This window comes from Danio aesculapii, chromosome 15, assembly GCF_903798145.1.
Source record: "Danio aesculapii chromosome 15, fDanAes4.1, whole genome shotgun sequence".
Lineage (NCBI taxonomy): Eukaryota > Metazoa > Chordata > Actinopteri > Cypriniformes > Danionidae > Danio > Danio aesculapii.
In genome coordinates this window covers 41,920,151-41,944,320 of record NC_079449.1, presented here as the reverse complement: position 1 = coordinate 41,944,320, position 24,170 = coordinate 41,920,151, and the positions used below count along the sequence as shown (strand labels likewise).

The 24,170-nt window shown below is 35.5% G+C and overlaps 1 protein-coding gene across 1 annotated transcript in view; it reads right to left on the bottom strand.

The window, feature by feature from the left end:
• Positions 1 to 24,170, bottom strand: part of dscamb (Down syndrome cell adhesion molecule b) — a 258,156-nt gene that overhangs the window by 8,709 nt on the left and 225,277 nt on the right. The window contains exons 19-31 of the mRNA XM_056473430.1: positions 20,206 to 20,361; positions 18,551 to 18,684; positions 15,191 to 15,344; positions 13,565 to 13,682; positions 13,054 to 13,217; positions 11,743 to 11,841; positions 11,265 to 11,453; positions 9,015 to 9,305; positions 6,565 to 6,741; positions 6,436 to 6,466; positions 6,227 to 6,342; positions 3,947 to 4,096; positions 127 to 324 (exon numbers count right to left, since the gene is read on the bottom strand). Of these exons, the coding sequence (XP_056329405.1) occupies positions 127 to 324; positions 3,947 to 4,096; positions 6,227 to 6,342; positions 6,436 to 6,466; positions 6,565 to 6,741; positions 9,015 to 9,305; positions 11,265 to 11,453; positions 11,743 to 11,841; positions 13,054 to 13,217; positions 13,565 to 13,682; positions 15,191 to 15,344; positions 18,551 to 18,684; positions 20,206 to 20,361 (1,977 nt within the window). The remainder of the gene's footprint in view (positions 1 to 126; positions 325 to 3,946; positions 4,097 to 6,226; positions 6,343 to 6,435; positions 6,467 to 6,564; positions 6,742 to 9,014; positions 9,306 to 11,264; positions 11,454 to 11,742; positions 11,842 to 13,053; positions 13,218 to 13,564; positions 13,683 to 15,190; positions 15,345 to 18,550; positions 18,685 to 20,205; positions 20,362 to 24,170) is intronic.

Below are 24,170 nucleotides of genomic sequence, written 5' to 3'. Positions count from 1 at the left end.
TTATGAACATTTTAAAGCTTTAGAGATTCAGATCCTGGAACGAAAGCATACAGTTTTTGGATTGGGGAGAAAGCTTGGAGGTCTGCACATTATTTGTGTGAGTTGACTGCAGGGGTTAGTGGTTACCTGTGTCCTGAGAGGGACTGACACTGTAGCTGTCGCTCTCCTTGTCCACCGAGCCTGTGGCGCGCGGAGTAGGCAGCCTCCAGTCCGTAGTGAGTGTGTGTGAGGAGACGGGAGGATGTGGCCGGTTCAGGGTCCACTGGCTGGCATAACGACTGCGTGTGGCAGGACCTGCTTTAGCTGTGCGGCGGGCAGTGGGGTCTGAGGGAACAGAAATGGACATATATTATTACATTACAAAGTGAGATATGTGGTTCACATGAAGCAGAACTTTTGTGGTTGTGTTTGTATATATATATATATATATATATATATATATATATATATATATATATATATATATATATATATGCACAGTTGAAGTCAGAATTATTAGCCCCCCTTTGATTTATTTTTTAAATATTTCCCAAATGATGTCAAACAGAGCAAGGAAATTTTCACAGTATGTCTGATAATATTTTTTCTTCTGGAGAAAGTCTTATTTGTTTTATTTCGGCTAGAGTAAAAGCAGTTTTATTTATTTTATATTTATTTATGGTCGACAGAACAAACCATCATTATACAATAACTTGCCTAATTAACCTAACCGGCCTAATTAACCTAGTTTGGACTTTAAAAGTCACTTTAAGCTGTATAAAAGTGTCTTGAAAAATATCTAGTAAAATATTATTTACTGTCATCATGGCAAAGATAAAATAAATCAGTAATTAGAGATGAGTTATTAAAACTATTATGTTTAGAAATGTGTTGAAAAAATCTTCTCTCCGTTAAACAGAAATTGGGGAAAAAAACAGGGGAAATAATAATTTAGGGGGGCTAATAATTCTAACTTCAACTATATATATATATATATATATATATATATATATATATATATATATATATATATATATATATACACAATAATTATTACCCCCCCTAAATTATTATTTCCCCTGTTTTATTCCGCCAATTTCTGTTTAACGGAGAGAAGATTTTTTCAACACATTTCTAAACATAATAGTTTTAATAACTCATCTCTAATAATAATAACATATATAATATACATATACATATATATATATATATATATATATATATATATATATATATATATATATATATATATATATATATATATATACTGTATATATAATTGAAAGTAACTACTAACTATTTACTTGAGTAATACTTGAGTAAAACAGATACTTTTTTACTCTTACTGAAGTAACTTTTAAGATTGTTACTTTTACTTGAGTAAAACTTTTACTTTTACTTCAGTTTAGATTTTGGATACTTTACCCACCTATGCTGGTGGATCAACCTGAATCATAATCATAATGACCTGTAATAATGACCTGTGTCAGAGAAATGCTCCAAAATCCACCAAAGCTGACTTTACAGCTCTTCACTTCTTATGAGCTCAGCTTAACTGATTCAGTGCTGCACATTTTATTCAAATCATAGTACTAGATGCACTAGATGCAACCTCAGCATTGTTTCAGATCGCATTCAATAGCTTAGTGTGAAATCAAAGCATGGTTATTCAGTGTAAAACTGCAGTTCAAGTTTATTCTTTGGGACTTCTGACTGCTTCTGAATACCACAAATTTTCTAAATGAAGTTTGCTTTTTGGAGTATAGCCTTGACCATTTTACAGTTCCACATTATTTTTGCACAAAAGTGTTGAATTAAAAAGTACAATACGGGATAATCAACATATTGCTGGTTGTTAAAGGATTTTAAAAGAACAAAGCAGATACAAAGAACCGCCTCATGTGAAGCCATTTCATGGTCCTTTACAATAGTTATTTGCAAAGATATAGACAAGTTAAAGCTAATATTTCTCTATGCAGCACAATGTTGGAAATATATTTGTTAGTTAACAAATATTGAACACAGTACAATGTCAGAACAATACCTCATAATGTACAACTTCTTATATTTTTGAGATTTTTCCAGGTGGACCATAGTGAAGCTCAAAGTGTCTTCCTTCCAATGATACCTAATTTTTGTTTGTAGCTCACTGGGGTCAAGAACTGTTACTATTTAAAGTTAGGTAAGTATAAATCCCCAAAAGTGAGTGTTGCCTAACAGCCCAGCAGGCACACAACACAAGACACAAGACGTTAATATTAGGTTAGATTTAGGTTGTGATGTCAGGTGACCGAAATTCAATGTCTAGCCAGCGTCTAAGGACAATGTTATTTTGACGTCCAATAATGACGTCAAGTTACGTTGATATTTGGTTGATTTTAGGTTGTGTTGGAAAGTGACCAATGTCCAACGCCTGATAGATGTCATAGTGATAACGTCCACACAACGTCAAGGTGTAACATGATTAGACATTGATATTTGGTTGATTTTAGGTTGTGTTGGAAAGTGACCAAAATCCAACGTCTGATAGATGTCATAGTGATAACGTCCACACAACGTCAAGGTGTAACATGATTAGATGTTGATATTTGGTTGATTTTAGGTTGAATTTAGGTTGGACGTTGGACATTGACGTCGGCTTGATGTTGGGTTCTGACGTCAACCTGATTGTAATTTCCAAAACAAAATCCAACGTCCCCATGATGTTGGGGTACAATGTCAATATGTGAGTGTTGCCTAATAGCCCAGCAGGCACACAACACAAGACGTTAATATTAGGTTAGATTTAGGTTGTGATGCAGGTGACCGAAATTCAATGTCTGGCCAGCGTCTAAGGACAACGTCATTTTGACGTCCAATAATGACGTGAAGTTACGTTGATATTTGGTTGATTTTAGGTTGTGTTGGAAAGTGACCAAAATTCAACGCCTGATAGATGTCATAGTGATAATGTCCACACAACGTCAAGGTGTAACATGATTAGACATTGATATTTGGTTGATTTTAGGTTGTGTTGGAAAGTGACCAAAATCCAACATCTGATAGATGTCATAGTGATAACGTCCACACAACGTCAAGGTGTAACATGATTAGACATTGATATTTGGTTGATTTTAGTTTGTGTTGGAAAGTGACCAAAATCCAACGTCTGATAGATGTCATAGTGATAACGTCCACACAACGTCAAGGTGTAACATGATTAGACATTGATATTTGGTTGATTTTAGGTTGTGTTGGAAAGTGACCAAAATCCAACGTCTGATAGATGTCTAGTGATAACGTCAAGGTGTAACATGATTAGACATTGATATTTGGTTGATTTTAGGTTGAATTTAGGTTGGACATTGACGTCGGCTTGACGTTGGGTTCTGACATCAACCTGATTGTAATTTCCAAAACAAAATCCAACGTCCCCATGATGTTGGGGTACAATGTCAATATGACGTCATGTTGATGTCCTGTGCCTACAGGGAGGTTAAGAAACAGATCTCCCCACTTGAATGTGCGAGAGAGAAATTATGCTTTTAAATATCATGGGCATATCTAATAGCTCATAGGACCATGTGCTAGCTACCTCTCTGCAGATATTTTGAAGCACATAGTGAGTTGGCTCTCTGGAGAATCACATGTTGGTCTCTTTGAGATTGCACAGAGAATTGAAGGCTTCGGCAACTCTCACTGATTTACTATGGTTGCTACAAATGTTTGACAGATGCATGTTTGTTTTATTTGTTTGTTTATGTCATCAAAACACAATCCAGCCAATCAGAATCAAGAATTTCAACATAACATGGAATAATGGAATTTCATAGGGTGCACTTTAACGCAAAGACTTGATTACTCTGTCCACCATGGAATGAGGATCTTTGGCAGAGTATTTTACTATTTGCAGTTTACTAATGCTAATGTTTCCCAAACATTCCACATGCGACATCGACACAAGCATGCAGACTAGTAGAGTTCTTACTTGTACCAGGTCTAGCATCAGACACGTCTACTAGTGGTCCGGTGGCCTGAGAAAGAGACTGGTAATGCACTGTATGGGTGACGGTTGAGGACTTCTGTTTAGATGTTTCTCCAAAGTCATTGTCCGTCAACAGCACTGTGGAGCGGTCATCTGAAAGACAAAGGTAAACTGGTAAATAAAAGCAAAAGAGACCACCATCATGCTTTAAACACGTTCTATACAAAACATTTTTCATTTTTATTTAATCAGGCATTGTTTGGGTAATACTAGTCCAAATGTTCTCAATAAAGCTATCTATAATATCAGTCAGAACAAACCAGGCCGTCATCATATTATCAACACCTTGTCTAACAAGATAAAAGAAGATATATAGTATAACTGGTCTGGTTTTGGGCATCACGGTGGCACATTGGGTAGCACGATAGCCTCACAGCAAGGAAGTCGCTGGTTTGAGCCTCAGCTGGGTCAGTTGGCATTTCTGTGTGGAGTTTGCATGTTCTCCCCGTGTTCACATGGGTTTTCTCTGGGTGCTCCGGTTTCCCCCACATTCCAATTGAATAAGCTAAATTGGCCATTGTGTATGTGTGTGAAAGAGTGTGTGTGGGTGTTTCCTAGTGATGGGTTGCAGCTGGAAGGGTATCCGCTGCGTAAAACATATGCTGGATAAGTTGGTGGTTCATTTCGCTGTGGTGACCCCTGATTAATAAAGGGACTAAGCCGAAAAGAAAAGGAATGATTGAATTATTATTTTATTTCAGTTTGTTTTTCAGTAACAGTTGTCAGTTTCTCATTTGTTGTGATTTTTTATTAATTTCAGTTAACAAACATGTTTTTTGACATACAGTTTTAGTCTTAGTTTTTGTTTACTTGATAAAATGTAATTGCAATGTTCTAATAAAGTTTAAACTAACCTTCTGAGAAAGCAATTTGAATAACATTATTAAAAGCAAAAAAAGTAAAGACATCATCTAAAACTCTGAACGTTTTGAATGTTCATTAAAGAGATAACTTTAAATAACTTAATGGGAACATTAAGGGAATGATTTAGAACCTAAAATTGTTGGCTGGATCTCCAGTATTTGTATTAAAGGGATAGTTCACCCAAAAAGGAACATTTACTCACTATTTACCTGGGTTCTTTCTTCTGTTAATCACAAAATAAAAAAAAAATGTTGGAAACCTGTAACAATTGGCATCCAAAGTATAAAAAACAAATATGGAAGTCAATAGTTACAGGTTTTCAACATTTCTCAGAACATCTTCTTTTGTGTTCATCAAAAGAAAAATACGTCCTGAAAATGTACTGAAAAATTATATTAAAGTAAAAGTACCGTTACTTGCCTAAAAATGTAGAGCAAGTTGAGTAAAAATATCTGTTGTGAATATTACTCAAAGTATGAGTACAAAGTAGACCTTTCAAAAGTACTCAAGGGTAGTGAGTTGTGAGTATTACGCTGTAAAAAGCTGATGCATTTACATGTAATTTGTGTGTGTAAACGTAACATTCTGTAGTGCATCTAGTTATTGCCCAGCAGGCACACGACATCATAAGACGTTAATATTAGGTTAGATTTAGCTTGTGATGTCAGGTGACTAAAATGCGATGTCTAGCTAGCATCTAAGGACAACGCTATTTGGATGCCCAATAACAACGTCAAATGACGACTAAATTTCAACGTCGAGTCAACATATTAACCAATGTCATATTGACGTCAAATACTGATATTTATTCGTTAGGTATGGCAACCAAAATGCAACATCTGATAGACATCATATTGGTAACGTCCACACAACGTCAAGCTTTAACATCATTAGACTTCGATTTTAGGTTGGATATTGACGCCAACCACATTTTCATTTTCAAACAAATCGCAACGTCCACATGACATCAACCTGACGTCTTATTGACGTCTTGTGTCTGCTGGATTTGTTACTTTACACCACTGTAAAAGGTTTGATACAGTAAAGAGTGAGTAAATGTTGACTTAATCGTATTTTTTGAGTGAAATATCCCTTTAAAATACTTTTTCCCCCCCCCACAATTACAAATTAATTTACAAATTAAATGACTGTAAACTGATGATCTTGCTAAACTATTCATTTGATCAAATGTCAAACATTGCTTGTCAAAATTCCCTAAACATATAATTATTAATTTGAATGTTTCTCTTCACATCATTCGCATCAGCAGAAATGGTACAAGTTAAGTTATGTAACAAAGTGGTCAGTTATGTTTTGCTAGAAAAGTGAAATCATTACCAAAGCATAATGAACTCTCACCGATTGTCTCCATAGTGTCCCTCTCCTCGATGAGTAGTTGAGCACGTGGGATATCGATGTGCATCCTCAGAGTCTGCTGCTGCTTGTTCACGGTGTCTGGCGTACGTGCATTTTTACTAAAGGAAAAGCATAAGACAATGCAAAACAGTTACATGCACCACTTTATGACAAAGTTCATTGATTTATACGGCAATGTCATTGTTATTTACCTCATTAGCATCTCTGCTAGGCTCTTTGCATCTGTAGAATTAGGACAAAGTAGAAAAATGTCATTACACTGATAAAAGACGCTTTTTGAGTATGCTCAAGGATCCGCGAGAAGATATGTGTCCACACACCTCGTAATCTCTTGAGTCTTTGCTCTCTTCTCCTCCTCCTCAATACCAGAAGAACGATGAAGACCATGCAGATTGCCACCAGAATGCAGATGATCGTGACCATCATCTTAAGTCCTTCATTTCCCTGCCTGTTCTCCTGACTGGGGTCCACACTCTTTGGCAATGGAGCAATTGTGCCTGGAGAACAAAAGAAACCAAAGGACGATAAAGTCTGACAAGAAAGTCAACTATTTTCTTAAAGTAATAGTTCACATTAAATGAAAATTTTATATATATATATATATATATATATATATATATATATATATATATATATATATATATATATATATATATATATATATATTTTTTTTTTTTTTTTTTTTTTTTTTTCACATTAGTATATATAGCCCCCTTTTGAATTTTTTTTTTTTTTTAAATATTTTGACAGTATGTCTAATAATATTTTTTTCTTCTGAAGAAAGTCTTATTTGTTTTATTTCAGCTAGAATAAAAGCAGTTTTTAATTTATTAAAAACCATTTTAAGGTCAAAATGATTAGCCCCTTTAAGCTATATATTTTTTCCCGATTGTCTGCAGAACAAACTATCGTTATACAATAACTTGCCTAGTTAACCTAATTAACCTAGTTAAGCCTTTAAAAGTCACTTTAAGCTGTATAGAAGTGTCTTGAAAAATATCTAGTCAAATATTATTTACTGTCATCATGGCAAAGATAAAATAAATCAGTTATTAGAAATTAGTTAATAAGAAAAAACAGAAATTGGGGAAAAAAATAAACATCGGGGCTAATAATTCTGACTTCAACTGTATGTATATATATATATAAGTGGGTAATTAATGACAGAATTTCCATTTTTGGGTGAATAACCGAGTCAACCCTGATTTCAACTTGTTGTGGACTCAACTGGTCGACTTTAATGCCCTGTAATGATGTTTTTTGACTGCTGTCAACTAGACATGCTGTGCGAATCATGTGGTTTTGAGCTGAACTACGTGCAACTTTACACAAGAATGTGGTTCACTGAATGTAATTGCCCTCGGATTATAAAATTTAATTTAATGTTATTTTTCTTATGTTAGTGTCAATGATTCATTTAAACTTCAAGTGAACTTTAGTTCATCAAACAGGTGACCACTCAAATGTCAGGATTCTGTGTAATGCTTAAAGCTTTTGTCTTTCATACGTAATGTTGTTATGAAATAACTTGCCATATTTTGGTGTTCTATGTGTTGATGGCGTATGGATTACTGTTGCACTAAAATATCCATTATTGCTACATTCTCAGAATGTGCAGTGATTAATGTGTTGACTGCATCTATTTAGCACTAAAACTATCCCATGTTAATGTTGCGCTATTAACAAAATGAGTTACTCCCCCCCAAAAGTAACTAAGTGCATTATAACGCATAGTTATAACACTGTTACAGTCATATGTATATGCCTGTATGTTTTGCTTGTGTGTGTGCGCTCTCTCTCTCTGTCTCTCTCTTTCTCTCTCTCTTGCTCCCTCCCTCTCTCTCTCTGTGTTAATTCTCAGGATCGCCCATCCCAGTATCCCATTCGTCCGTGAAGACGTCAATCTCCATTTCACCCTGTGACGTCATCAACATCAAAGGAGCTCAAAGTTTAAAGGGACGCGAGCGGGGAAGCCCGTTCTGCTTTGCTCTGTCTTGCTTGCGTTATCTTTGCTTGCTTTTGTGTGTGTTTTGTCTTGTTGTTACGTGCTGTAATATTGATGTGAATTTAGAAGTTTAATTTTGGTCTTGGTGTTGTGTTGATCGCTGTTACCGTCTTGTATGTGTGTATGTGGCAATCCCCTGATCTCTGGCGTCAGCCTTCCCCTGGGATTCGAGGAGTTTAGAGGTCACGTGACACATCTCGCATCATGTAGATAACTCCATTGTCTAAACACACTAGTTTAGAAGTGAGCGCGTGAGTTTTCTCCATATTTTTGGATAGTTAGTAGATTTAGTTATAGCGTGAAAACTCTGAAGATGTTGTGTTTGTTTATTTTCTATTAGATAGTTTAGAGGGTAGATATTAGCTAGATTTGGGTGTTTTGTTATATTGCTTTCATTTATTTGGCGCCACTTAATTCTTGTTTCTCCAACCATAATATACGTTGATTTATTCTCTTTTGTGTGATATTGTAAATAATACTTTTTTTTTTGCTGTTTGACTTCTTTCACTATTGTAAATAAATTCACTTATTTGTGCAGTATTTTGGTTGTTGTTTTGATATTTTGTCACAAACTCACCACAAATTTTAACCACATTAAATGTTACCTCTTAAACCCTAGAGCAAAACTATAAAGTCGTAACAAACACATTACCCCCAACACTGCCAGTGACTAGTCGATGTCGATAAGGTTAATAAGATAAAAGTCAACTTCCAAAAATCTAAAATCGTTCAACTATTAGTAGTAAAATAAAATCTAGCACTCACTGCCATCAACATTCAGAGTAGCGAACAGCACCCTCTTCTCCGCTGTTCCTGCACTGTTGCCGACTCTCATCTGGAGCTCATACCAGGTGGCCTCCTGTAGGTCGTACAGAATGTGGCTCTTGGTGAGGGAATCCCGCTTTACCATGGTCCACTTGGTAGTGTCTACTGGCCGATATTCTAGAGTGAAGGAGTCGATTGGACAGCCACCGTTGTTCCAACCAATGAGGTTGAGCTCCACGCGGGTAGAGTTGATACTTGAGAAAAGCTCGTGGTCTTTGGCGAACTGTGGTTCTGAAGATGTGGAGAAGAAAGAGATTCATTCTGAAGTTAGAATAAGTCAAATTTTAGCAACCATTTTGTGTGTGTGGTTTGATTAAGCACACAATTGAGTGGATGGGATTATCGCTATTGTTGCGCTGCATGCTTCTACTGCCGACTTTCTGAAACACCTTTTAATTCTGGGTTGTCCCATCCAGCCTCGACTACCAACTAGAAGAATGTCTGAAAGTCTACTTCTGATCACAATGCTGCCATTCAGGCATATTTTTCTTGAGGTGGTTTTAAAGCAAGGACCAACAATACAGTAGTGGCTGTTAGTGTTACGATACTGGAACTGGAGGTTCAAAACCTTGAAAAAAAAAACGATATTCGATACCATTTTCAATACTAGCTCATTGCTGATATGAAAGGGAATGCAAGAGAGCAATGCGGTATCAATACTAATCGAACGCAAAATCGTACTGTTTTAATTACTTCTTTATCAATATGTATTGAAATATCTATATTTTTGACAACACTTGTGGCTGCTGTTGACTATTTAACCCATACTAGAGGACATTTTTAAGCGAAGTCAATTATTTGGAGTTTTTAAGTACAAACAAAGTTCAGTCCTCTTTACTCCATAATTTGTCCGACAAGTAATGAATGGTAAATACTAAAATTAAAAAAGCTTTATATAGATATATTTTTCTTTTTTTCAGGGGCAGCAGTCTTAGGAGAGAACCCCAGTCTTCCCTCTCCCAAGACAATTCCTCTAGCTCTTCCGGGGGCAACCCGGGGCGTTCCATAGTTCCTCCAGCGTGTCCTGGGTCTTCCCCGAGACCTCCTTCCGGTGGGACATGCCTGGAACACCTCCCTAGGTAGACATCAAGGAGGCATCCAAAACAGATGCCCGAGCCACCTCAGCTGACTTCTCTCGATGTGGAGGAACAGCGCCTCTACTCTGAGATCCTCCTGGGTAACAGAGCTCCTCACCCTATCTATAAGGGTGCGCCCTTCCACCCTGCGAAGGAAACTTATTTCGGCCGCTTCTATCCAAGATCTTGTCCTTTCGGTCATGACCCAAAGCTCAAGACCATAGGTGAGAGTAGGAACGTAGATTGACTGGTAAATTGAGAGCTTTGCCTTTTGGCTCAGCTCGTGTTTTACCACAATGGACTGATACATCGACCGCATTACTGCTGCCGCTGCACCAATCCGCCTGTCAATCTCATGCTCCATCCTTCCCTCACTCGTGAACAAAACTCCAAGATACTTGAACTCCTCCACCTGGGGTAAGGACTTTCCTCCAATCTGGAGATGAACTTCATGCTCAAATGTGTCCACACGTGTTCAGTTTAGGACTGCAATTCTAAGTATACTTAAGTGGTAAATATAGCAGATTTGCAAAATCTGATGCTGGTAATGAGAATTCTCTCTGACCAATCTGTGATCAGCAGCATGTACATCACATTTTTGTAATGGTTTGGCTTGTTTGGAACCTCACCTGAGGAGGTGCTAAAAAAGTAGAGAAGCCCCTAAAAGTTAACCGTACAGAACCAAACCACATCATACTGTACCTTGCAAAAGGTAAATTCGTGACTGTTCATATAACAGTCTTCACACTGCAAAAAATAGTTTTCTTACTTAGAGTTTTTGTTTTGTTTCTAGTCCAAATATCAAAACATTCTTAAATCTAGAAGCATTTTCTAGAAAAGCAAAAAATATTGTCTTATTTTCAGAAATAATAATTAAAAATTAAGTGAGTTTATCCTTAAAACAAGCAAAATTATCCACCAATGGGGTAAGCGATCTTATTTCAGAGCGAAAGCAATTATTTCGCACAATTATTCTGCTTATTTTTGTCTAGAAATGCTTCTTGATTTAAGAATTTTTAGATATTTGGACTAGAAACAAAACAGAAACTCTAAGTAAGAAAGTCATTTTTAGCAGTGTAGCCACAAGAGTTTGCCATTATTAACAGATGTGTACCTTTTCCGTGGGTTTTGGCCTCAATGATTTCACTGATGCGTCCAGGACCTACTGCATTCTGTGCAGTCAGAGTAAACTTGTACCAAGTACCACACTTCAGGTTCTCCAGACGGTAGGAGCGCTCACTGGGGCTGATGGAGTAACTGCCCCACTCTTCACTGTTATCCTCTGAGTACTGTAAAATGTAGCCTGAACACAGAGAACCACAAAAACCCCTTAACTGTATACTCGGTAATGTGTTGATTTTAATAAATAAACCTCAAATGCCAAACTTTGTTTATGCACTTTTTCAGGCACTGCAAATTGATACAAAGCACTTGCTGTACGAGTCAAGGTTGACCTTTAAGTTTATTAAAATATTACAGCGTGTGGAATAAATCTCAGTTTGAAACATGGTCTGGGCTGGCAGTGTTTCATTTTTGTCTACCAGTGGAGAATAGGTGAAAACATGGAGCGCAAACTATCAATGCAGTCTAACCTCTGATGGAGCTTCCACCATTGTCTCCGGGGATCCAGAAGAGCGTGATGGAGGTGGTCGTGGTTTTGGTCACGGTGAGACGTGGTTGGTCCGGCGGTACTAGAATATTTCGAGGATAAAACAACAAAATTATTCTCTCAAAATTGGGTGATAATTAGTCATTACAGTTATCAGGAATTGGGAATTTTGCATGAAGGTAAGGTCAGCCGATTTGAATGTTATCACTCGATTGAATGGGTGTTATCAGTGGTTATCGCCTGACTGATATCGGGTAGTAGGGGCCTTCTGTGCTTAGTAGGCTTAGTATGTAGGCTTATTAGGCTGTTATCATTCATCCACATAGTTTATCAGCTATAGATCACATACGGCTGCAGCTGGAAGTTAACGAGAATTATATATATCATATAACAAAATTCACATTTACTATATTTTATTAACGTCTAGCCCTACCCCAACCCTAAACCCAACAGTCACAGTAATGTAAAACAGATCTGAATCTGGAGTATTCTCTATTAGTATAGCTGATTAACCATGTGGACAGATGATAACAGTTATTATAGCATACCAGTAGGTGCAGAAGTCCCCTACTGGACCATATCTATCAGCTGATAACCACTGATAATGGCCATTCAATTAGGTGATAACATTCGAAGAGGGTGGTAAGGTAAGATTTTTGCATGCAGATTTCACATTGGGTTGATCTTGATTGGCTTAAAAGTGACTTCTGTAGCAAGTCTATGGAAAATGCCTTTCTTAATTGTGTATAGTCCACATACCTAAAAATTCTTAAATTATTAAGCATTATTTTAGACAAGACAAAAATATTGTCTTGTTTTCAGAAATAATAAGTCAAAATTCAGTGAGTTTTTCCTTGCAACAAGCAAAGTAATCTGGCTTCTGCATTTGAAATAAGATTATTTTGCTTACCCCATTGGCAGATTATTTTGCTTGTTTTACGGAAAGAAATTGACATATTATTTCAGAAAACAAGACAATATGTTTTGCTTGTCTAGAAAATTCTTCTTGATTTAAGAATTTTTAGATATTTGGACTAAAAACAAGGCAAAAACTCATAAGAAAATCATTTTTACAGTGTATTTCTTTTTTATAGTTACACTTTTAGAATACACTACAATACTGATTGTTAAAGTGAAATCATTAATTAATAATTAATAGTAGAAATAAAAGCAGCAGCAAAAAGAAAATGAAAAATAATCAAAATAAAATCAGAAGGCACCAAGAAGGTTCCTCTCACCTTACCAATTCTAAATTCTAAATAAAAAAGTCTGTCTCTGAAGATTCCAAACACACCTTGGACCTGAAGATTTAGCATGATCTCATCGGAACCCCAGTTGTTGCTGGCAACACATCTGTAATACCCAGAATCCTCTGCTTTGACGGTACGAATAACAAAGCTGCCATTGTTGTGAGCGCTGCGACGACCATCGATTGAAACTGGAGCAGGTGTACCATTACTGTAAGAAAGCATGATCAGTTTAGCAAGATATCAGCTTCATAACCAAAAAGAATAAAAATTCTGCTGTGGCGACCTCACATTAATAAAGGGACTAAGCCGTAAAGAAAATGAATGAATGAACACAAAAGACGGTATTTTGAAGAATGCTGGAAACCAGTAACCTTCAACATCAATAGTAGGAAAACCAAACAGTATGGAAGTCTATATATAATATCTAATATCTTCTTTTGTGTTCAACAGGATGTGTGACAAGTAAACGGTGAGTCAAAATCTTCAGTTTTGGGTGAACTATCTCATTAGGTCTTTTCATATTTCAGATATAAAGAATGTAGAAACTAAACATACTTTCCCTTCAGCCATTTGATTGTTGGAGGAGGGTCTCCGACTGCTTTGCATGGAAGGACAATGTCCCTCATCCAGGGAGTAGTCACAGTGCCACTGAATGTCAGGATTCGAGCAGGGGCTTAAGAAACAAACAATATCATTACCATAATATCACAGAGTAACACTTCTCTGAGTGTCTTTTTTCTGTGCAAACATAAAATATTGTTTCCTACCTCCAGTATAAGGCTTTAAATAGTCTAGCTCCTGTTTATCTAACATCTTGTCTCACTACAATTCAACTGCTCATTAAGATGTCAAATCTCAGGGTTTCTGGTAATATTCAGAATAGCAAAGTCCACTAAAGGAGGTTGAGTGTTTTCATATATGGCTCCTAAACTCCGGAATAGCCTTCCTGCTAATGTCCGAGGCTTAGACACACTTTCTTAGTTCAAAACTAGATTAAAGACCTATCTTTTTAGTAAAGCATACACACAATGTACACATAACTGAAGGATGCATGAGTGTGATCCATGCAGGTGAGTGGACTTGACAAACCACCTGTAGGACCAGCCTGATCTCACGAGAAAACGTAAGTATTTTATGTTTTGACAGTTTAGTGGCTAATTCGTACGAGTTCAGTCGTACGAAATTGTACGATTTTAAAAAGGAGGCGTGGCACCTAACCCCACCCCTAAACCCAACCATCATTGGAGGATGAGCAAATCGTACTTTATTGTACGAATTAGATCGTACGAATTCGTACGAATTAGCCACTAAATTAAAAAGTTACGAATTGCCGTGAGATTGTGTTGATAGGACCGACTCACCTGTCTTAATGCACCAGGCACTTTGTTAGAAATACTTATATGCTTTATATGTTTGTTAGTATGTTTGTTTATATACTGTAGCACCTCTTTTCACTTATAGCACTTCATTTTCACATTGACATTAAGTTGTTAGTAACTAATAAACTAGAAAGTAACTTATAAATTAGTAATAACCTTAACTTTTGATTTTGACTGTAATGACTGTATCACACTTTGTGCAACTTTTGTAGAGCTGCTTTGAAACAATAATTATACACAAAACTGCTTGTTTTAAAGGAAAATCAATTAGATGTGGCATATTACATCTAAAAAACAAGACAATAGTTTTTGCTTGTCTAGAGAATGCTTCTTATTTAAGATTTTTTTTTTATATTTGGATTAGAAACAAGACAAAAAACTTTAAGTAAGAAAAACATTTTTTTTTTGCTCTGTTTCTTTTACTTTACTCAGAAAAGGCTAAATAAATGGGATTGTAGAGTCTTTTGGAGACAATAAATGACATCACACTGAGCAGGTAAACTTATGTACTGACTATTCCACTTTTACAAGCTCCCTGACTGTATAACAGAATTTTTGCAAACTATTTCAAACTTTAAATGAAAAGTTGCACATATTAAAAGGTTGTCAAAAGTTCATAAAAACTTTAAAATTCATAATTAACAAAATCACTTTTTATTGGGCACATTTGGTTTTAATGGCTCATTTTCTGCAATATTCTAATAATGACCAGAAAACCTTTATTTTTTTTTATTAAGGATTATACTTTTAGTGTCAGGTATTCTGTGTTATAGAGTGATTGCCATATATCAGTCTTCCATACCTTTAGCTTGGGGCTCTACGGTGATAATTTCACTGGTATTCCCACGACCTGCCGCAGTCACCGCCACAACCCAGATGCTGTACTGCCAGTTCTGGTTCAAGTTGGTCAAGCGACGGAAATAAACATCAGGTGCGGCTTCAAACTCACTGATCACCTGTAATGAGATGAAAAAAATGTTTGTAAGTGCAACAAAAACAAATTCTACCCTCTAAACTACTCGAGAGTCAATTTCCTGATAAGTCCAGCTACATCACATGTGAGGGGTTTTATCCCTTTGATGTATACGCCTAAAGTGACCCGACTGACTTCTGACTTTCGATATCTTTGCAATAAATTAATTTCTTCACTCAGGACTCCAGGAATTTCATAATTAACTTGTTTTTGACCATCACAATATCGTTATATATTTCTTACATTTTGAATAAAAATATTTTTTGTTGGCATATATAGGCAGCATGTATATAAGGGAATTTTAATGTTAAGATAAACTGATTTGAAAAGATAGAACTAGCATAAAATTCCCAGCAAAGCATGACATTGCATGAAACCCATGAAATGATCCGAGTATGTGGACCAACATAGCTTGTGCATCAAAGGGTTAAGAAAGCCAAGATAACATAAAAATCTGGGCTTATTCTGTTGCACGTTTGCTGATCCAGGTTGCAACGTGTTGACAAATTACAAATTCACTTTGCCTTAAATGATACCAGTGTACATTCATGATACTCAGAAAATTCATCTTGAAGATTAACTGGAAACCCTTAGACTACCGAATATTGTGCATCGTTATTTATCTGCTTCATTTGTATAATCCTTTTAATCCTAATCGAATCTCTTTCATTCAGGGTTTTCCTTTCTAACTGATTATATTTCATATATAACATCATCATCATTGTATATACAGTTAAAGTCAAAATTATTAGCCCTCCCATGAATTTTTGTTTTCTTTTTCAAATATTTAACAGAACAAGACATTTTTCACAGTATTTCCTATGATATTTTCTCTTCTGGAAAAAGTCTTATTTGTTTTATTTTGGCTAGAATGAAAGAAAAAACATTTTAAGGTCTATATAATTAGCCACCTTAAAGAGCCCATATTATACATGAAATAGGGTCATATTTAGGTTTTAAGGGTCTCCAACAACAGTCTAATATGCATGCAAGGTCAAAAAACACTTTGATGGTCTTATAATCTGCATTTATTTTTACCTAATTATTCCAGCGACTCCCATATGAATCGTTCAGCGATTCATTTGTTCCCAACCCCCTCCTCAGCGCGAAGCTAATCTGCGCTGATTGGACCAATGACAGCCTGCTGCGATTGGTCGACAGTGACAGGCTTCAGCGCGAGACAGAGTGAAATGCCCAGCAGATAATCAACAATATAAAAGTAGTCACAGTGCACACACGCTTCATAGTGTAAGGCTTTTTTCACACACACACACACAACCCTCCTCAGAAGAACTGGGGAGATCGACGCGAGTCTCCTAGCCGTCACACACTCTACCTGCTCTTTTTCTCTCTCTCTCTCTCTCTCACACACACACACACACACACACACACACACACACACACACACACACACACACACAACGCTCCTCAGAAGAACTAGGGAGAGCGACGCGAGTCTCCTGTCTCCTAGCCATCACACACTCGACCTGCTCTTTTTCTCACACACACACACACACACAAACACAAACACACACACAAACACATCACGCTCCTCCTCAGAACTAGGGAGATCGACACGAGTCTCCTGTCTCCTAGCTTACGATGGCCATAGCAACGACAAACGGCAGTGGAACGCGAGCACACAAAAGCATTTAACGTTAAATCCATAAACAAAGCGGCATGCGTCGCGTTTTCAACGTGGCTTACATGCGATAAGAGAATATAAAGAGTAACCGCGTGTACTGTACCAGGTTAACAAGTAACAAAACACAATAAATACATAATTTGCAAGCTAGAGTAAACGAGGCAACAATTTTAATTGCACTTACTTACACTAGTGAATAAACCTCAACCACTGACTCTTCACAGTTTCATCTTTGGGTAGAGACTGTCAATATTATCCATCTGAGCATAGCGTGACTTCATTCGACCGGCGGCGTCTGTGTGTGTCTAGCCTTTTTTCTGTGTTAGTGGGCGGGGCCGCAGGTTTCAAATCTCCCGGGTTTGCGCGCGTAACTACTGGCGAGGCTTGTGTTTCGTAGCCGCGTCATCGCGAAACACCTAATGACTCGTTATCAAGACGACTCGTTTGAAGCACTATGAGTCGACTCTTTTATAGATGAATCAATCATTTTAAACACTGTACACTTACAGATTTAAGCCTTAGCTGGATATTTCACTTCACTTAGAGCTGTGTTACACACTACATGGAAGGGCATTTTCAAAAACCCATAATATGGGCTCTTTAAGCTTTTTTTTCTTTTTTCGATTGTCTACAGAACAAACCACTGTTATACAATAGCTGCGTACCAAGCGGCACACTATACACTAATGCACTATGTACTTATGCACTTACACATCTGGAAATTCAAACGGTTTCCCAGATGTTTGATGGTTGATAAATTAGTGAAATAAATGACCAAATAATACCTGCCATGAGTATAACCGCATTCACCATCGGGAGGCGCTATAATCACTCACGTAGGAGAATTTTGCTTTCACAATCCAAAATAAATAATCCAACATCAGTGCCTGAAAGCTCCGCCCCTTCCGCTATGTGAGCAAAGCAGCGGTCGTTATGTGCATGAAGTGTCTAACATACCACACTTCATTTTACCAGTTGAATAAGTATTTAAAGTGCACTCATTCTTATTAGAGTTTTCAGTGTGGATGCACTACTTACACTATTTATACTACAAAATGGCGTAGAATAGTGCATAAGTATGCGATTTAGGATGCACCTAATGGCTTGCCTAATTACCCTAACTTGACTAGTTAACCTAATTAACCTACAGTAGTTAAGCCTTAAAATGTTACTTTAAGCTGAATAATGGTGTCTTAAAAATATATATAGGAAAATATTATTTACTGTCATCATGGCAAAAATAATTAAATCAGTTATTAGAAATGAGTTATTAAAACTATTATGTTTAGAAATGTGTGGAAAAATCTTTTAGTTAAAAACAAACGTGGGGCTAATATTTCAGGAGGGATAATAATTCTGACTTTTAACTGTATGTGATGTGGATTTTGATGTAATTATGTGATGAAGCCAAAGATAAATTTCCACTTTAATAAGTGGTTAATAAGGGGTTAATAAGAAAGTCATTTATGGGCAATTCACACAACCTGACGGCGAGTGAAAATCAAGACTAAAATGGTGCAGGGTGAACTCGGCATAAATCTCACCGTGGGGTAAGGGTTGGAACAGAAGACGATGTATTTCCTGATGATCCCGTTGAGCTTGTGTGGAGGCAGCCAGGAAACAAACACCACCGAGCTTGTGGAAGCAGCAGCTTTAACTCCAGCCGGAGGGCCAGGAACTGTTTTTAGCAAGAAAATGAATAACATCTTTAATTGAGGCGAAGACAGTGTAAACTACAAACCAAGTGATCTACTGTATAACTTATACAATATTTGTATGTGAAGCAGTAAGTTTACTGTTTCTAAGCTATTTTGGATTTCTTTTGACATTAGATTGACCTACATATAGCTTAACCTCTGTCATTCACTGTATTTACCCATCACTTGTTCAGTTTCTTTGTTCTGTAGAACACAAAAGAAGCTTGAAAAATGCTGGTTGCTGTGACTCCATAGTATTCTCCATAGATTTCCACTAGTATTTGTTGTTCCTACTATGGAAGTCAGTGGGTACCAGCATTTTTCTTTTGTGTTCAACAGAATAAAGAAACTCATAAATGTTTAAAACCATATGAGAGAGAGAGAGAGAGAGAGTAAATGACGAGGTAATATTCATTTATGAAATGAGATGACAACTTCTTTTCCATTTACTCAAATCTCAAGCAGTTCCATACTGTTATGTAGTAATTCTGAAGAATACCTGTAACCGTTGGCGTCCAGAACAGCAAATACTATGGAAGTCAATGGTTACAGGTTTCCACCTTTCTCCAAAATATCTTAATTATTGTGTTCAACTAAAGAAAGAAACTCAAATAGGTTTGAAAAAAGTGAAAGGAAATAGTTTTTTTTGTGAACTATGCCACGTATGGTAATTCATACATCCCCAAAACCCGACAGGTGGACAAATCTAAACCTGTTTTTTATTAAAACAACTATAAATATGCGTATAATTAATAACCCTGCTAATAATAATAACTTTATACAAATGCACATTGTCATGAATAAACTGAAAAAGCCCCCCGAGATAAAGAAGGCATGGAAATAGTAGTTGTTTGTATTTTATATAGAAAGTATTTATATAAAAAATATTTTAATCCTTTTATTCTTTGTCATTTGTAAAGATATTAATGTATTGCTGTACATCCTGTGTGTATTAAGCAATGTGTAAGCAAGGCACACAACTAACGCGCTCTGCTCTGGACTTTAGACCTGCTTTCAGCTGGTCAATTGAGCAGTCTGTTTTAGTTCCTCAAAATAGCAACGCACAAACAATGTGCCATAACAAACCTTCTTTCTAGACCAGAACACCCATAGGTCAAAGCAGTGCAAATGGATTTACTATTTAAACAACATGGCGCAAAGTGGGAAAATTAGGGTGGCGTTGAAAATGTTAATGATGTTATAAAATTCATGACACATAATGATTTATGACAGTCATGTTTATGACAGATTTATGACAAATTTTGTTGTCTTGGTAATGTCAAGTTGTCATGAAAACCAATGTCATCTTTGCATTTAAAATGTCATAACTATAGATGATGGGTCCCCTTTTTTCTTTACCTCCATTTATCTATTTATTTACTTATTAATAACAAGTAAATTGTTCCCAAAAGGTGCATATAATCTCCAATATATACATATATATATATATATATATATATATATATATATATACAAGTGTATGCAACTGGAGGACGTCTTACCATCCTCTTTGGTACGTGTGTAGATCTGTTCACTACGAACTCCGTCTCCTGCTCGAGTGAAGGCCAGCACCTGGATACTGTAGTTGGTGTATTTCTCCAGCCGCTCCAACTCCAGCGAAGGCTTGGTGGTAGTGATGTTCCTGATCTCTCCCAGCTCTGCAACACAAAAAAACAACTGTCAACTCATCTGAAAAAAAAAATCAAGCTTAATAAAAAAATCAATTAATTACAAAATAATAATAATATAAATACTTTAATTTAAAAATAAATAAATAAATAAACAACTCACTTGTTTCCTCCTATGAGTTGCAAAACCAAAACTGTGTAGTAAGATTTATTTTAAAAGTATTTAATCAAACCACAGGCACTTCAGTATTAAACATTCCTATTATTATTTATTTATTTTTGAGGAATTAAGAGCAAACTTCATGTGATAAATAGTATTGGGATGTCTTATTAAAAAATGATAAAATAATATTATACTAATAAATGGTCAATTCATTAAGGAAACCATTTTATTTATTCAAAACCAAAACAAATAATGATCTATATTTGGCCATTCGCCGCATATACTAATACATCATTTATGTATCTTAAAATGTAATACTGTGTATTGAGTTAACTTTCATCAACATTTCATTATGCGTAGTGAATAATTAATTCAACTGCATTTTGCAAAGTCACAGGTCACTGTGTCCTGCATTATTATACAGCACTGATTTACAGACTGCTGCATGTGCCAAAACCCCTTTTGATTTTGTACCCTTGATTCTGTACATCAATACCTTATCGTAGTTCAATTATTAATGACTCTGCAGTGCAGCCTGGAAAACGGCCACTACTCTTTTTTTTCCCCCATTTTTGCTGTATGCTCTGACATTCATCATGGTTTTAATAGATCACATAAGTGTTAAGGTGACATATTGCAAAACCAATACTTACCATTTCAAAATTAAGTAATCATTTACAGTATGGCTTAAAAATGACTGAATAATTTAAAATCACATTAATATAGCCTCTAGTTCATACACCACATTATGAATGAAGCTGAATGTTTAGCGTGGTATTTGGTTTTGACTATTTTTGTTTCACATTGTGCAAAACAATGTTTAAAAGCCCCCTAATATATCTTTTGTTGTAAATTCAACCAATTAATTTACTACATTACTTTTTTTAGCAGATACTGATTAACTGGATAGTGATTTAGAAAATATTTTTGAATAAGGTTAACCTCTTCAGACCCTGTGTCCATTACAATGGACATCACATGTCAGACCATGTTGTATGTGGTTCCTGAGTATTTTATCTAATTTAAAGCCTGCAGTCCATGAGAGGGGACGACTGTAATTTAAAGCCTGCAGTCCATGAGAGGGGACGACTGTCATCCAATCAAATGGCTGTAAGGCTCGGCATGTTGTGATTTGAAAAAAATCCACTACACTGAAAAGCAGCATGGCCTCACATCACTCCAGACACAGACGTATGCCACATTTACAATGTTTTTATTCAGTATAATTGATATGTTTGCCAATATTTCATAGATTGTATGTACAAAAGAGGGCTTGCACGTACTAATTAAAGTTTAAAATCTTTTGTAACCTTGTAAGCTTTAGATCAGGATTTTTTTTCAAATATGTCTGTCCAATAGGATATCAAAATCTGTAACTGAAATTAAATCTCCAGTAATGCTGATTGAACTTTTTTTCATATAAAAAGCTATATCGATGTACTAATTCATTGCTGAAACAATTTCAGAATATACAGATCTTGAAGTTCTTGAGACTATAGCAGATGAAAATATCTCAGATAAGGACATTACGTGGAGTGATGAGGAAGATAAACATCTTTTAAACAAGATGCAATCTATACAACAAAAACCTCAAAATGAAAATAAAAATGTTTCAATCTTAATGTTGTTAAGATTTCAAGATTATACCAGCAATCATGTATGTTTTTTTTGTATTTTATGTTGGTATAATGTTCGGGAAGTACAACTTTTCTGACCTGATGTCCATTGAAATGGACATATATATTTATATATATACTTAAAGGTTGTTGAATTTTTATTATTAGTTGGTCTTAGAACTGTGAAAACATTTTGAACATAATTTGGGTCTGAAGGTACAAAAATATACTTCTATCTCATGAAATCATAGCTCTTAGTTCTATTTTAGTACAGTACCTCATTTTAAACATCTCAGATGATTTGACAGATCCTGAATCTTTTAATTGTGATAACTGACCTCTGGGTAATTTGCTTAGAAATCAGATTGAAATGTCTGGATGAATTGATCTGAAATTGCTGCATGTGCTCATGTTTACTTTGATGGAGAGATCTACAGTATAGACCCTTAAAATCAGCAATGCAGCGACTGGCTTATTTTATCAATTTTTTTTATCAATTATTAGTCATGAGCAGCAAAATCACATAAAAGTTCCAGAGGACAAAACAATGTTTTCATCATGTACTTACAATTGAAGTCAGAATTATTCGCCCCCCTTCAAATATTTTTTTCTTTTTTAAATATATTTTCCAAATTATTTTATGTTTAACAGAGCAAGGACATTTTCACAGTATGTCTGATAATATTTTTTCTTCTGGTGTTAATTGTTTTATTTCGGCTAGAATAAAAGCAGTTTTAACTTTTTTATAAACCATTGTAAGATCAAAATTATTAGCCCCTTCAAGCTATATATATTTTTGACTGTCCACAGAACAAACCATCGTAATACAATAACTTGCCTAATTACCCTAACCTGCCTAGTTAACCTAATTAACCTAGTTAAGCCTTTAAATGTCACTTTAAGCTGTATAGAAGTGTCCTTAAAAACAAATATTATTTCCTGTCATCATGGCAAAGATAAAATAAATCAGTTATTAGAAATGAGTTATTAAAACTATTATGTTTAGAAATGTGTTGAAAAACTCTTCACTCTGTTAAACAGAAATTGGAAGAAAAAAATAAATGGGGGCTAATAATTCACGGGATTAATAATTCTGACTTCAACTGTATACAGTCTTACACTTTTATGTATTAAGAGTATTGTATTTAGCAATAAATGTATTTGAGGTATTACTGAAAGCTTCAATTAATTAAAACTAAATAAAAAAGATTGCTGACATAAATGGTCAATTTTCATGTATGCATTTACACAGTAACAAAATGCTGGGTTCCACACAACTCCTTCATGTTGTCCCAACTCAAATGCATTAAGTTAACTTAACTTAACTTAACTGTTTTTACAAATTTCCTTGGATTGAACATAAAAAATTTAGTTCCCCCCCCCCCCAAAAAAAAAATCTTAGGAATTGTGTGGATTCAGCTCATTTTAAATAAGTAGTCTGAACAAGCAGCAAAAATCCTCTTTTAGTGTGCATATGTAAAAGTTATTGGTATCTTAAATGTATATATTAGTATCTACATTTTATTTTAGTTAGTAAGTGTAATATAGCTTTATTTTGTCAAGAAATAAAAATTGTTCAAAAAACGTTAATAGAATTAATTCAAAACATCTTGATTTTTAGTTATCGCCTGTATAGTTGTATTTGAAATGATTTTATTTTGTTTATTTTTCTTGAGATGCACAAATATAAGGTAATCCAGATATTCTACTGAATTTGTTTATTGCCATTATACTGCAGTATACACTGCAAACACAATTTGAGCGGTATAGTAGGATAAATAGCACATTCATAGAACTGTCACAAAACCTTTATCCAATAAATTGCTATCTGTGCTTATAATCACTTTAAAATAAAAGCATCTGCTAAACCATTGAACAGTGTAAATCGAAAGGTAGTATGTCCAGTAAGGTTGTGCTTGTGTTTCTTATTTGTCTGCCCATTCCTTCACTTTCTGTGAGCTATTTAACAAAGTCACCATGCCCTCTGGTGGTCTGAAGCATAAGTGCAGGTTGAAATTGAAACTGTACATTGTGTTCCCTATGACCCACGTCATAGGTAA